General features: G+C 38.4%; 1 protein-coding gene across 7 annotated transcripts in view; it reads left to right on the plus strand.

Moving 5' to 3' along the window:
• Nucleotides 1-3,437: 3,437 nt before the first annotated feature.
• Nucleotides 3,438-14,630, plus strand: part of Nrcam (neuronal cell adhesion molecule) — a 63,443-nt gene continuing 52,250 nt past the window's right edge. For 4 of the 7 annotated variants that reach the window (XM_028757454.1, XM_028757457.1, XM_028757459.1 and 1 more), the window contains exons 1-5: nt 3,438-3,543; nt 5,704-5,721; nt 7,817-7,922; nt 9,903-10,099; nt 10,981-11,103. In XM_028757454.1, the coding sequence (XP_028613287.1) occupies nt 3,438-3,543; nt 5,704-5,721; nt 7,817-7,922; nt 9,903-10,099; nt 10,981-11,103 (550 nt within the window). The remainder of the gene's footprint in view (nt 3,544-5,703; nt 5,722-7,816; nt 7,923-9,902; nt 10,100-10,980; nt 11,104-14,630) is intronic. The other 3 variants (XM_028757455.1, XM_028757456.1, XM_028757458.1) reach the window with 1 other exon arrangement.

Genomic DNA, 14,630 nt, shown 5'->3' on the forward strand with positions numbered 1-14,630 from the left:
TAATATATATGTTTAAAATATATATTAATATATATAAAATATATTTTAATAGCATATGTGATTGATTTTAAATACCAAGAAGGCTTATCAGAGGATACAGTGATCTCTTTCAAGCATGCTTTAAGGTGTCTAACAGTAAATACTCTCTGAAAATGTCAAGCTGATCTGTGTGAGACTGGTGTGTTACTTCGCATTGGGATTTTATTCCTTTTGATCTAATTACATGAAGACTTCTGTTTTGGCCTGTGATTCTAATTTACTGTGGAAGGACTGTAATCTCCCAAGGTGAAGTACAAGGCAGGTGGCTCCTGGTGGAGAAGGCATTGACAGGAATAATGAGGGTACAAAGCAGGTGTTCCTTGTGGAAGATTCAGAACACATTCCTTTCACGGAGAGAAGGCTCAGTTTTCTGTAGCTGTATTTGATTTTCAGTTTGATTGAGTGTTGGAGACCTAATGCTGTCCTTGAGTGCTTGGCACGTCATCTTTGAGTGCAAAGTAGAAGGAATGGGTGATTTTCTCTAGTAGGACTCAGGGATGGTCTGGACCATCGCTTTGTCTTTTCTTAAGAGAATATACACTGGAGATGATCTTGTGACGAACGGTGCAATTAACTTTCAACCTTTGAGGAAAGAGCATGCTGTCCAGTATTATAGTTCGTAAACTCTAATAGTGTGAAGATTTTATTTGTTCATGCTTCTTTAAGTAAGTACTTTCTTGGTTTTTTGTTTCCCCAAAACTTGGGAGTTTTCTTTATAGTGTGCATTGATTTTATACGCAATTCATTAATTCTATGTATACTTTGAAAGGATAAAGATAGTTGAACAATATTTTATATGAAGCTTGTCTCATTTTTTTTTCTGTTTGGGGAGAATTGACACTTAAGACATCATGCAGAATGTGTAACAAGTGAAGAACTTGGAAATTGTATTAGGTATTTAAGTTTCTATAGGCATTGTAGCATATAGTATAGGTCTGGGGAACTATATGAATTTTCTAGTATCTGTTTAGAGAGTTGAGTACTTCAATCTTATAAACTTAACTAATTAATAGCTAATTAATTAATTACCATGGTGCCTAAATCAGGCAGGCATGTAGTGTGTATTCCCGAGTTTAACTTTGCTGTTTTGCCTCAGCATGTGTTGTATGTAAGATCTTCTTTCTTTAGTGCCCTTTATGTCTATTGTTCCTGAAGCTTTTGTTGGATTAGAGTTAGCAATCAAACAGACAGATCTGATGCTACCTAAAATGTGATCGTATGGTGGAGATATGCTGAGTGCATAAAGGAAGGTGGGTTGCTTTCAATCTGGGACAGAAATGCTTTAACAAGCTTCTCCACCTGCCTCTCCTTGCTTTCTAGAGATAAGTGTTTATAATGGAATTAAATTATCTGGATCTTAAACCACGTAGTGTGAATGTTTGAGTCACAAAATAATCTTTATGTAAGCGGAATGCCTAAGGTTAGCTAGTTTTTTTTCTTTGTACCTGTTTTGTAAGAAGTCTATCATAACCAAACTGAAATCAGAATTCTGTTGCTAAGAAGATACGCATTATACACATTGTTTCTTTTTTTTCCCCATATGCTCCTGCTTTATCCCATGCACTGAGCTGCTCTTACAACTGATTTGTTTATGATGACTAGATTCTGGTCTGAAAACTGAATGTTATAGTATAAATATACCATGGCCAGGCTATCTAAATACAATCATTTTAAGGATGCTAAGGCTCCCTTTTTTTCTTTTTTCATTCATTCATTCATTCATTCATTCATTCATTCATTCCTTTTGTTACTACAAATATTTACTTCCGTCTTTCCATGTCTTAGGGAGGCTACCGAGATACAATGAGGAGTAGGAGAGATTCAGTCTGAAGCCTGCAGAAGCATAGTTTGGTGGGAAAGATGAATTTGATGAAAATACATGACTACCTAGATAATAAAAGTTGCACATACAATTAAGCCTGCAGAAGCTATCGTAGGTGATAACACTGACATTGCCTTTCACTCATAGAAGAGCACCGTTGCTCCCATGTGCTCTTCCTTCCAGACAAGACGCATTAAACCTCTCTTTTCAGGTGGGACAGACATCTGTCTCTATGGCTGGGTTCAGGCTCTCAGTGTGGTGCTTCTCTGACACCATGCAGGGTGACAGAAGGACAGAGGGATGAGGGAAACACAGCCCACCCAGCCCTTTTCTTTATGTGTTTGTGGTTTCATTTGTTTGTCTTGAGATAAAGTCTTGCTTGTAGCCCAAGATGAGCTTGGGCTCACTATTAGCTCAGGATGGCCTTGAAATCCCAACAATCTTGCTAAGTCAGTCTCCCAGGTGCTGAGATCATGTTACACACAAACACTCATACGTCTATACATCCGCAATACATAAACAGTATGTATAAAATGAGGAAATTCAGAAATTCATTGGTAATGCTGGAATGCTTTCTAGTCTGAGTGATCAGCTGATGTTTCTTGGAAAGAACATAAGTGATTAATGAAAAACTAACAGGGCTTTGATAAGCAAATATGGTGGATAAGGTTTTTCAAGTAAAAGAATTGGAGAAAATAAGATGTGAAGATGAGAGCTTTGGGGGCATATTGAAGGACAAACAGAAGGAAAATAGAAGGAAATCATTCAGGAAATAGTTACGAGGAAGTGGACAGAAGCTGCTGGAATCAGTCAGTCAGATCACTGAGGGGTTCAAATACCTGATAAAGGATAAGATGAACTAATATGGGATCTCTCAGTATTTCCTCATAGAAGACCTCTGAGTAAATAATTAATCAGCCCCTTTGAGGAGAGTGACTGCAGAGGAAAGCCTGGAACCCAGAACTCAGCAGGCTCTGAAACTATAGTATACGTAAGACTCTGAATTGCCAGTGTTCACCTGCTCTATCAATGTTTAGGAGTTGAGGAAAACCTATGCCCATGCTCCATGCTCAGAACTCTCCCAGAGAGCATCTTCAGCATGAAGAGGCCATTAGGCCTCCTCTCTGAAGTCTTAGGGTGCTTACTTTCCAACTGGCTTCAAAGCCATGGATTTCTGACCTATTAGGAAAGCTATGGTTGCCTTCAGAGAGCTTGAACACAAATATTTAAAACGGAAAAAGATCATAATAATAGGAAATGGGACAGATCTTGCTTGACATCACGACAAATATTTCTGAACTGATTTTAGATTTATGAATAAATGATTATTCCAGTTTCTGGGTTAAATATTTAAAACTCAGCTTCCCTTTTGGAATTCATGTATAATAGAGGGCTGATTATTCTGAGCTGCACATTTTCGCTCTTCAGTTCCGTCTTTTAATACGTTATAATTATTCTTCTTCTCCCCATTCCTTTTCAGTCCCCTGCATGAAAAATTATTTAAACGCCGCACACACATCTTCTGAGCAAGAAGAAAAGGAAATTCCGTGTGTGGCTCTCAGCAGGAGTGCAGCTGATGCAGCTTAAAATAATGCTGAAGAAGAAGCACTTGTCTGCAGGCAGAGTGCCTCTGATTCTCTTCCTGTGCCAGATGATCAGTGCTCTGGACGTTCCTCTTGATTGTGAGTATTAGCAGTTTAAATCTCTTAAGCCAGGAGGCAAAACCTCTCGGTATTTACCATCACCCTTGGCTGTGTTGTTGAGGAAAGTGTCTGTAGGACACTGAAAAGCTAATCAAAATTAATTTGGCTTTTACCTTCAGCACCTGGTGTTAATGAAGACACTGTAGAAAAGGATGGAAATGTAGTCTGGACATGAGGTCCCCTTTTTCTTCATTATCTTTCTTTGCCTCAGGTGTCTTTTGTGTGCAGTGGTGGGAGTGGCCTGAGAAGGAACTGGTACAACTGCCCTGATCTTCCCGGTAGGGAGCCCTTTGTGGAAGAACCCTGTGAACCACTTTCAAAGGATGATGCAGACCCGTGCTTATTGTCCTTATTCTGTGTACTTTCTTCCTTTATTGCTGAGGCATCTCTGAAAAATAAAATAACTAATGGATGCTCTTGACATCCCTCTGACCCTTTTTATTCCCAGATCAACCGTACTTCAGACTTTATTTATCCTGATTCAGACAGACACACTAGTTTCAGTTCCTAATTTTGCATCTTAAATGTTAGTCTGTAAGAACAGTATGCCATCCACAAGCCTAGTGAACAGTCTTGGCTTAAACTATGTGATCAAAGGCTAAGGTGCAAGATGTTGATACTAAGAAAAGACCTGCTAAATCACTAAAATGAAAAGGCATAGAGGGCTACTGCATTTCTCTCCCTCATTTCCCACAAAGTAAAATGTGCATTATACTCTCCCTGTCCTGTGTGGTTTGTTTGTAGACAATAAAGACAATGCTGGTTTCCAGCTGGTTATGTTCCTTGCAGTGGAAAGCGGAATTTCAAGTCTGAACAATTTCTGTACTTCACAAATGATTTGCCCTTTGTTCCCAGTCTACACGACCTCTTTAAAGCCATTAGCTTCTTGAGTACAGCATCTGTTTGGCAAGCCTTCTAAGGTGCAAGGGAGATAGCTGTTTCCTGGGGTTAGCCAATTGCTGGCGTGTCCTTTTCTGCTGTAGATGTTGCAACTGTCAGTGGGTTCCCTACACACTCCACTCTCTTCCTGGGCTCTGCTTCTCTATACTAAAGTGCAATAAAATGCAGCTTTTTTTTTTTCATTTTAAAAGTTAATCATCCAATGACTTTAATTTAAAAATATGTAGATATGTATTTAATTGAACTATGCACTCATTCACTTGAACTCATTAGAGCAGGAATATTTAAGTAAGCATTTGCTCTGATAGACGCACTAGAAAGATGGAAATCAGTGAGGGAAATGCTTTTGTTCTCTCTTGTGTTAAATATATTCCTCCTTAATCTGACTGCTCCATCTAACTATCAGGGGAAACAGGCACCTAGGGCTAACTCAATTATGGCAGCTAATGGAGACAAGCCACAACCATGATGAAAATAAAGTCACGGGGTAGCCTAGGCTCTCCTGCATTAACCTTTGCTTTGCAAGCAGTAATGACAGGCAGCCCTGCAGAATGATTGGAATTGGGTGCAAACATGTCTTAGTCCCACATACCCTTTCTGCAGCACACACAATGATCCTATATACGGGACCCCGAAATCTGGCCAATTGAGAATTCCAAAGCAGAAATATGTTAATAATATAAAACCTGGCCAATTGAGAATTCCAAAGCAGAAATATGTTAATAATATAAAACCATCTTGAAGAGAAACCATAGAGATGTGCATATCTTAAATCGGCATTGGATTTGAGTTGGATGGAGAACTGTAGCAATATCCCATTGTGAAATATCATTAGCATGTGCACCGTGGTGTCTGGGATAATAAGGTCAGATGCCAACATAGAATGTGACAACTCAAATTAATTGTAGACTTCATCTATTTTTCCAATTGAGCATAATTATCAATGCCTCACCATTCTTATCCTGGAAGAGCCTTTTTCCCCCTACAGCACAGCCTTTGTTCTTCCGTATGCTGATGATGTGAGAAGCTGCTACAGGAGCAAGGCAAACCTCGAGTACCACTTTCTTTCTCTTGTAATAAAGTTTTAACTTTCATCATATGTTTTATTTTTTTAAGGTCAAACCAAGTAGACAAAATGACCCTTTTTATCTTTAAGGTGCTAACATTCTCGCTACTAACATCTGGTTTTCTTTTTAATCTTCTTTGCCCACTCATCTGCTGATACTGATGGGAAAAAAGCAAAGCTCCTTGATGACTGTAAGTGTCTTTCTACAAATTACTAGGCAGTGTGGAAATGTGACCATGTCCTTGTTTCTTGAATTAATGGTGTGAAACAAACAAGCAGCATCATGTTTTGTGCTTAGTGGTTTTCTAAGCATGTTGCTTACTATAGCCCGACACCTTGTTTGAATGCTAAGGTACAAACGTAATATATAACCTGCATGAATTCTGGAGACTCTGATATTACTTTGGCCAACCTGCTGCTATTCTACTAACATCCAAGCTGTATTTAAATCTGATGTAACTCAATGAGAAAATTCAAAAAAGTTTTTAGGGAGAATGATTATTTTGTTTTACATGCCATTAACTGGAAGAGACACCCATCTTTTGTAGAGGATTGGAAGTCTCTCTTTGATGGCTTTAGCTTTAGAACTGGGTAGAACATTGTTCCTAGGTGTTCTGAGGAGAAAAATCCTGAAAATTAGAAGAATATCTTGAAATAACATGGTCCCTGGGAAGCTTCCTATAAGCAAAAATGTTTGCTGCTTCTGACAGCTGGGTAGCATTTATCATCCAGTGAAAAGATGGTCCGTTTTCAGACATTTTCCTTTGATGTTGAGTTAAACAGACAAATCTTGGTAAGTCACTTATTACTACAAAGCATTTGTTAATTGCCATATGACCTAAGCACTATTGAAAAAGATTCCTCCAGATGGCAAACTCCTGGTACAGCTGCAGGCACAGGAGGGGAAACCCTGCATTTTAAACCACAAAATTTGCATGTCTGGAACCTCATCCCCCCACCACCCCCCAAATGAACTGCATTGAGTCACCCCTAAGAATCCATTCTATCAATGTCTTTGTTCACCATTCTGACAGAACAGAACCTCAAGAATTCCTTTCATTATCCCAAATGCTATACTTCTAGAATCTGAAAGTTGACCAATACAAATGAAGCTGGCCCAATCAGAATGCTTGAAGATCCACTGAACAATCCCAGTGTTGGCATCCACTAAATATTTTTACACAAGTGTGTTACTAATTCTCCCAGTCCTAGTTGGAGGCCAAGTCAACTTTTGAATCTCTTTTCTCTCTGAAGGCTTACAGGAGTTGAGGCTCAAGTCTCTCAACTAATAAAAAACAGACAGCCATTAACCTTCAGACAAAACTGCTGACTAGCTTTGGAAATCAACAAGATAAAGGCAGGAGGATCCAAAGTGCAGGGGAGTGCAAGCTGGACTACTTCATTGCACAGTCCTGAACATGCCCTAGCATGTTTGCATAGGGGACTACATAAGCCTTAGTCATAGGAAACTGCCCTAGACCTTGTGAGATATATAGACACATGCTTAGCCTCTTCCTACTACAGGTAACAATTTTACCCCGATCTCATGAGAGAAAAGGGCCTATGGTAGTCTCAGAGCAATTTAGAGCATGCTCAAGGTCTCTAGATGGACTTTCCTCAGATTGAATTGCTCTGGGTCAAAACAATTAGCTCTATAGTTTCATATTAAAGGATCAGGTAACACTTTGAAGAACACATAGAAACAAGGTCTATAGGAGGGTTTCAATCTCATTACTAACCCAGATAAGAGTGTTTTCTTTTCATTCCTATTTTGTCTACCTCCTGGTTCTGATAAGGCATTTTAAAGCTCCAATTTAACCATCTTTTAAACATGAGTTTGTCAAAAGTATGTTTCCCTGAGATATAATATTTTACACCATTTGAATACTAATGAGCGCTATGTCAGTGACTCTATCCTAAGAAAGATTCAACTCTACCTCATAAATTATGTTGACAGGCATTGCTTGAAATAAAAGAAGCATGGGTTTCTCATTGTTACATCAGAAAAAAGTTTGAATATTAGATTTGCATTATTAATTATTTTCCCAGACTTTTTGTCTGGTAAAATGGACTTTGAAAGTGTGTGTGATGTTACCAAAGGGAAGTTATGTCTTGACTTCCCAACTTTAGCTGAATTTTAGTTGAAAACATAATGCTATAACAGATAAGTAGAAATAATTGTGACGTATTTAATCTAAGGCAAGTGATTTTAGTATAGAAACGGTGGCTGTTATCACGGCAGTAAATCATGTAATTCTTTACGTTATTCTCTGTTTTACAATTAAGTGGTACAACCTCCAACCATCACTCAACAGTCACCAAAAGACTACATTATTGACCCTCGGGAGAATATTGTAATCCAGTGTGAGGCCAAAGGGAAACCTCCTCCAAGGTAAGCATGCTTCCTGCTTTTGATAGCATTTAAAATTGAAGGCAACCTCTCTGAATGAAGGAAGGTTTGGAATTTTGATAGAATAGGAGAGGTCATGTGGACCATTTTCTCACTTAGTTGGATAGTTCTCAATGTGACTAACAGCTGATGCTTACGTTTACCTAACCAATTTCCTGGCTCATCTCCACTCTTCAAAGGTCTTCAAAATGTCTTCTTAGGTTTGGTATATCTCTAAAGTATCAGTTATAGATTCATTGTCACATCTCTCAGATGAATAATAGCACAGTTGCTAAAGTCTAGAGTTTTCTACTTTCCTATTCATACTTTAGTAAAATCCTCATACTTTGGGAGGGGATAGGGAAAGACTCTAGTCTCCATTCTGACACCAATGGTTTTTATTCATGTAAACAAGGCCAAACCCCTTTTTATCTGGGCTTCTCTTTCTCACATGTTGGAAAGAAAAAGAATAATTTTAATTGACAGCTTCTATAGAGGCTCCTACCTCTATACCAGCCATGGAATAGTCTGACACTGTTCTCCACACTTACCAGGATTCACTATGTGTATCTCAGCATGAGCATTTCAGAATCCAGTCTAAACAAAAGATGATATAGATGGGAAACGGAGGGCTATCCTGCTGGACTATGTATCCAAGGCCCTACACAGAATGGCACAACAGCTAGTAGAGATAAAGGGAGAATTCTATGAAGTTTGGTTGTTAAAATACAAGGCTTTTAATAGCTATTATATTATAACAATTAAATTTTATGATTGTTAATTATAACTTGACATAAGAATTTATAAATAATAAAAGGAGGAATGTTTTGGGTATTCTATCTTCAAATATATATAAAATAAGCTTTATCATCTAAGGACAAAAACACCTGGTTCTAGATGCCAGTGTATGTCAACATTTCCATCGAAGTTTTGTTCCAAAATAGTAACCCCACCATATTGCTGGAAAGTGTTTTTCAAACAGGTCTCAGTTTGCCCTTCTGCTTCATTCTTAGCTAATGCCTCCCGTACGTGTATGGCAGGACTTCCCATCAGTTAGGGGTGATGAGTGCTGTGAGAATGAAGCTGTCCTATGTACTGGTCGATGCGTACCACTGTCCATGGCCTCTGTCCACACGGTACAGACAACCTGCACCACTACTCTTGCCTGGCCTACTCCCAGCTCCTGCTCTAGATTTTGCAAGCACCATTCTAAGCCTAAGTCATAAGAAAAGAGATCCAAGTTAGAAAACACAGGAAAGTTTGACACATATGTCTCTCCATCGTCTTACCATCACCAACATGAGACCAATCAGGAAGTATTTAATCACAGGAGTGCTGTGGCATTTATAGGAGGCATCTTTCATGTAACAAAACTGAGAAAAAGGAATCTTGGTTGATAAATTGGTCTATCATCTAAGAAGTATATGCTTATTTCTAGAATTAAAAGTCCTTGACTACAACTTATGTAGAATTAGCACTTTTAAAAATTAACATTTAAGAGAGCCCAAAAACTCTCCTCTCTGCCTCCAGTTTGGACTTTGGTAACTTGAAACAGATCTGATTGATTTTCCACGGAAGATAATGCAATGCTTATGGAGACCTATTTTGTCACATTTCAGCTTAGAGCATACTTTATACACAGCTTATCTATATGAACAATTGGGTTTCCAATAAAAATGTTAATACTGTTCAGAGACTGTACCTTGAAAACATATTTTTTGTTTGTTTGGTGTGTTTGTTTTCTTAGAAAACTTGTGTTAAATTTGAGATGAATTTCATGAAGAATATGCCTCAAATATAAAAATAACACTTTTTTTTTCTGAGTCATGATTTGGCATGACCTTTCAAGCATGAGACCTTTTACTAAATATTGAAATCTAACAGTTATTTCTGGAACTCTATTAAAACCTAAGGCTTTTAAAAGGATACATAATCCTGTTTCTCTAGATCATTAACGAGCTTAATCCTTGATGTGTTGGGCAGCTTTTCCTGGACTCGTAATGGAACTCATTTTGACATAGACAAGGACCCTCTGGTCACCATGAAGCCTGGCTCAGGAACCCTTGTCATCAACATCATGAGTGAAGGGAAAGCAGAGAGCTATGAAGGAGTCTACCAGTGCACTGCAAGGAACGAGCGCGGAGCTGCCGTCTCCAATAACATTGTTGTGCGCCCATCTAGTAAGTGAGAGTTGTCAACCAAACATGACCCTTGAAAGATGTGTTCCCAACTTCATCATCTGTCACAGTATCCAACTGTGACCACAAGACAGCAAGAGCATTGCTTCCAGTGTTCCCTTTGACTTGTGTGAAGTTATTTTCTCCTCTATATTTTCTACAAATGATCCAGCAGTTTCCCTCACGGCAGCTTTAATTGTATTTAAAGAGCAATGACCATTTGTCATTTTGATCATTTTAAAAATATTTAAAATTATATACAAATATATTTAAGTTGATCTTGAGTCTTTCCAATTATAGAAATAACTTTATCAGTACTTTCCTTTCCTAATGTGTGTGTATGTATATATATATATATATATATATATACTTATAACTAGTTAATTCTGAAATGCTATTTTACAATCTTTTTTGACATTAATATATAATATATAATCTCTTACCAATCTTATAAGTATAATGTATAATATTGTATGAAATACAAAGATATATATATATATATATATATATATATATATATATATTTTCTTATGAAATAAATATGCTGACATTTAAGTTTTTCTCATTCTTTGTGGAGAATGTGATGCCTATATCAAAACCAGTGTCTTATTGATGTATTACTGTAAATTATGAGATAATGGATTGGTGGATTGAGTCCTACTAGCAAATGTAATATAGATTTCTTTTTCCTTTTTCTCCTATAATCATTTTTTTAAAAAACAAAAACTCTAACACCTTATTTAAAAGTACTTCGTTATTTAATGTATATAAATTCTAAGGTATAATTTCCCAAAAATCTTTGAATGCCTTTCTTTATATTGTTGTCTTCTTTTTATTTTTGCAAGAAGAAATACCTCAGAAATTTTTTGGGTTTTGCTTAACAGGGTCGCCCTTGTGGACCAAGGAAAGACTTGAACCAATCATACTGCGAAATGGTCAGTCGTTAGTACTTCCATGTAGGCCTCCAATTGGATTACCACCGGCCATAATATTTTGGATGGATAATTGTAAGTCTTAATACTAAGAATTTTTTCAGCCAGCTCATAGTTATTCGCTGTTTTAACAATGTACCTCCTCTTATGAATCATAAAGTACTTGTAAAATGATTTACAGATACAAGGAAAAATAGCTGCCTACTGAAATAAGCACCATGCGACTTCATTCATTAACTATGCCATAAGCTGCTATGGATCAACAACAACAGAAAATACTGTCATTGGGCTTGTCTTCATGTGTGAAGAGCAAGTAGGGCAAAAGAGAAGTGGGAGGGGCCAGGATGTGGCTCAGTGTGTGGCCTAGTGGTAGACCATTTGTCTAGAATCTATAAGGCCCTAGGTTCAATGAAAAAAGAGAGAGGGGCAGAGACCAATTAGGTATGCATTGTTGTAATCCAGGTCATGGTTAATGGAGACTTGAACTTGGGAGGTCACAGTAGAGTGGTAAGACTCTGGATCTATTCTAAGGGTAGAGTCTCCACAGCTGGAGACTAAGGAATATGAGGAGAGGAATCAGGGATAGAATACAAAGTTTAGAGACTGAAAACTGTTTTAAAAATAGGAGTATCCTCTAACAAATCTCAAAAGCTACTAGGAGAGAAAGTCAAGTTGCTTTGGTTATAGCATACCTTCATTTTTTTTTAATCTCCAGCAACAGTTAATATTTAATCAGCCTTTACTGCGTGTCAACTCCTTTCCTAAGAATATCACATACTGTCAGGTTTCTCACAAGCCGCTGAGGTATATCTAGTCATCCTTGAAGTCTTTCTAGTGATGAAACTGGGACAAGGAGAAATGAAACTAGTTGCTGGAGATTTTCAGTTTTGTCTACTTTTGACCTTGCCCTTGACAGAATCATTTGTCTTTCTACTACAACCCCCCGCACCCCCCCCCCCCCCCCCCCCCCCCCCCGCCAAAGCCATTATGTTGGCATATTATCTTAGAGATGGCACACAGCTTGGCTTACAAAACTAAGGAACCAGGATTCGAGATGTGAGAGGTAGAGGACATCCAGATGTGAATATGCACAGCACAGGTCAGAGGTGTGGGCAGTGGATAAGCCTGCGATGCAGTCAGCAGGCTATGAGTTCTCAGTAGGCTGTCTGAGATAATTTAGAGATCGGGTACTGGAGGTAGATAACCGAGTCTTTGGACTGAGATCTAGAGCCTTGTAAAAACTTACGGAAAACACAGGAATGCAAATGAGAAGGAGCAGTCACTGAGGTAAGAGGAGATCAAGAGAGGTAGGTTGGTATTCCATGGACCAGGCACCAGCACAGGGTACAACAGTGATGACTGCTGAGTGCAACTAATGAACAATATGAGGTCTGGGAGTGACTGTTCCTCGGTCTGATAACAAGAGTACCACTGTGTCCTTGAAAGAGACCTACCTGTAGATGGTATGGAAGGAATGCACGCAGAAGATATACACAAAATACCCTATTCTCAGAGACCCAACTTCCTCTGCCACCACACGCTGCCAACCTCACTGAAGAGAAAATCAGACTCTAACACTTAAGGATCGTGGTTGACTCTCAAAGGAAGCGTTGCAAGAAGTAAAAAACAAGTCTACACACAAATAAATGAGCAAATAGGTACCTCCTGTATTTATGTGGCAGCTATTATGGATTTTGTGGGGTTACGCAACAAATCCAATATAAAGGAGTGACTTATAGCTTTGCAAATAACGTTCTTCAAATATCACCATCAAAATTAGATTCACTAATCTTTCCCCTTCAGAAATGATTTCTTGTCTGCTTCATAAAGAAATAGGCCACATGTAAACTCTCTAAATAATCTGAATATGGAACTAATACTTCCTGCACGATGCAGGTGGCAATATGTATGATTTCATAAATTATAAAATCGCAGTGAACCAGGCCTTGCCCCTGAAATATGAAAACAGAAGCTGAATTCCCGCAGTACTGTTGCTTTATGCATCATAAAAATATTTCTATTTGTGTATCTTGTCTCCAAGTTTTATACAAAGAAACTCAAAGGGCAAACTCTCCCCACCCCCATTGATTGATGTCCTGTTGTCTTACATTGGAGCTACCAGAATCCATTCGTCATGCAATTCAAGAGAAGCAAAGACAGCAAATATATGTCTTTGATGCCTTGGATTTATTAAATAAATGTATTTTTTTTCAGAGACAGGGTCTCACTGTGTAGCCCAGGTTGATGTTGAAGTTGATATTTAGCACAGGCTTGCCTCAACCTGTGGTCATTCTTCTCTCAGCCTTCCAATACAGCTTGGATTTCAGGCATGCATCACCTTGCCTGCCTCTCAGTCTATGTTCTTTTCCTCAGTATTAAAAAAACATTCCTATCCAAGAGGATTAATGCCTTAAGGACTATACTTTGTAAGCCTCTACCTTGACTGAAGCTTGAGTAACGTAATTAACCCGTGGTATACTTACAGCTCTGACCACGGGGATTTGAACTACAATTTTGCATTTTGTGAAACTTTAGGTTACGTATCTGCTGCAGGAAGAACACAATCTTTGATCCAGCCTGAGGAAATCCCATCAGCAGATATAACACCCAGACTGACATTTTAGGGTGTGCAGCTTTTCCAACTCCCTCTCACTTGGGTCCTGAAGAAATTGCACTTCAGGCTCTGGGACTGAGTCAGAAGCCTCAGTGCTTTTTGATGGTCAATTGTAACATGCTATAACGATCAGTCCCTCCCACCTCTCTCTATACCTCAGTCATGTAGGAAAACCTCTCTCTAGGCATAAGGAAAGCTCTTTTCTGGTCCTGAAAAGGGACAGTTATATTGGAAACTGGAAAGTCTGTGTGCCAATGGCTAATACTTAGCCTTTGCTAGTATTTAATGAGCCCCAGCCAAAGGCTAGGCACTTGTCTGTACTTTTAATATGGGCACACAAAAACAGTGTATCCTCCCTCCTGGAGCTTTAGTGTTGTACCATGAAATGGCTACTGTGCAGACACGAGTAAAACATGGGCCTATGTCATAAGAGGAGCTGTATATGAGGTGAGGGAAGCCAGGCCTGACTCCCCAGTACCAGATCATAGCACCAAACAGCACCAGAGCTTGTTCTGGTCATTCTGGTGTGTGTTATTTGGTTTGTTAATTAGATTGACTCCCATAAGGCTGGGGATCTGCTGGGCTTGACTCCTTGCTCAGAGCCTAATTTTTGATACCATGTAACTCATGTTAATATCCTTACAAACTTGATGATGTGTTATCTAAGATGTATGCAATCAGAGACCAATTTAGATACTGGGAAATATGCAAACATGTCACAAGAGCAGTTTTTGTTTGTTTGTTTGTTTGTCTGTCTGTTCCTACTTTCTTAATGAAACATTTCACTTTTGTGTCTACTCCAGGCTTCAAGAACTTAGGATTGGATAGGTCCAGTGGAGTGTCAGTATGTCTCATATCTTAAAAAGCAAACAAAACAACAAAAAGCCCAGTTATTTTCTTTTACTAAAAGAGATATCAATGTGTGTGTGTGTTTTTGTGTGTATGTATGTATGTATGTATGTATGTATGTATGTATGTATGTATGTAT

Source organism: Grammomys surdaster, unplaced genomic scaffold, assembly GCF_004785775.1.
Source record: "Grammomys surdaster isolate TR1022 unplaced genomic scaffold, NIH_TR_1.0 126163, whole genome shotgun sequence".
In the NCBI taxonomy this organism is placed as follows: Eukaryota; Metazoa; Chordata; class Mammalia; order Rodentia; family Muridae; genus Grammomys; species Grammomys surdaster.